General features: G+C 34.2%; 1 protein-coding gene across 1 annotated transcript in view; it reads right to left on the bottom strand.

The window, feature by feature from the left end:
• The window catches only part of EMH_0028150 (cytochrome c oxidase, putative), a gene marked incomplete at both ends in the record, with an annotated part of 6,438 nt that overhangs the window by 161 nt on the left and 5,117 nt on the right, over positions 1–1,160 (bottom strand). The window contains one exon of the mRNA XM_013494125.1: positions 3–178. Coding sequence (XP_013349579.1) covers positions 3–178 — 176 coding nt within the window. The remainder of the gene's footprint in view (positions 1–2; positions 179–1,160) is intronic.

The following is a 1,160-nucleotide window of genomic DNA, read 5'->3' as shown; positions in this document are numbered from 1 at the left end:
AGTGCTGCTGCTGCTGGATCATCCTCTTCTCCTGCTGCTGCTGCTGCTGCTGCTGTTGCTGCTGTTGCTGTTGCTGTTGCTGCTGCTGGTGTTTTAGTTGCTGCTGCTGCAGCTGCTGCTGCGCCGTTGGTAGTTTTTTCTCCCGCTGCTGCAGCTGTGTCTGCTTCTGTATCTGCTGCTGCAGCAGCAGCAGCAGCAGCAGCAGCAGCAGCAGCAGCAGCAGCAGCCCAGCGGGGTAGAGATGCCTCTACATCTATCAACTCTGTTGCATGCAGCAGCTCTGCTGCCTGACAAAACCCTGAGGGCCCCGTAAGAGGGTTTAGGGTTTGTGTTTCTGTTCCTTCTTTATTTATATAATTTATATATGGAGACAAACAAAAAGACAAAACAATACCCCAATAAATAAATAAATATAAACTGTCTCCTTTTCTCTTTTCATCGTAATTTATAAAAGGAGACAGCAAAGACACACAACGGTGATCAGATACATACTCACACCAACCCTGCACACAAAACACTAAACCCTAAACCCTAAACCCTAAACCCTAAACCCTAAACCCTAAACCCTAAAACCCTAAAATCGCACCAACAATGCACAAAAAACCCTAAACCCTAAACACTAAACAATAAACTCTAAACCCTAAACCCTCGCACCAACACTGCACACAAACCCTAAACCCTAAACCCTAAACCCTAGATTCTAGATTATAGTTTATAGAGTTTAAATACAAATAAATAAAATAAATAAATAAATAAATAAATAAATAAATAAATATGATGGTGTTTACAACCCCACCACAACAAAAAAAAATAAAAAAATAAATACATCATTATAATCACAACACCAAACCTAACCCAAAAAAAACAAAATAAATAAATAAATAAATAAAATAAATAAATAAATAAACAAAATAAATAAATAAATAAAATAAATAAATAAATAAACAAAATAAATAAATAAATAAATAAATAAATATATCTGTTTGCTTAGGTTGGCGTTGATTGCCAGTTGCTGCTGTTTACAACCCCACCACCATAAACACATCATTATAATCACAATAAAAAAACAAATATAAAAAAAACAAAATAAATAAATAAATAAACAAATAAACAAATAAATAAAAATAAATAAACAAATAAACAAATAAACAAATAAATAA

The sequence above is a fragment of the Eimeria mitis genome, genomic scaffold, assembly GCF_000499745.2.
Source record: "Eimeria mitis Houghton genomic scaffold, Emh_scaff1041, whole genome shotgun sequence".
NCBI classification, from domain to species: domain Eukaryota; phylum Apicomplexa; class Conoidasida; order Eucoccidiorida; family Eimeriidae; genus Eimeria; species Eimeria mitis.
This window is presented reverse-complemented; position numbering and strand designations above follow the sequence as displayed.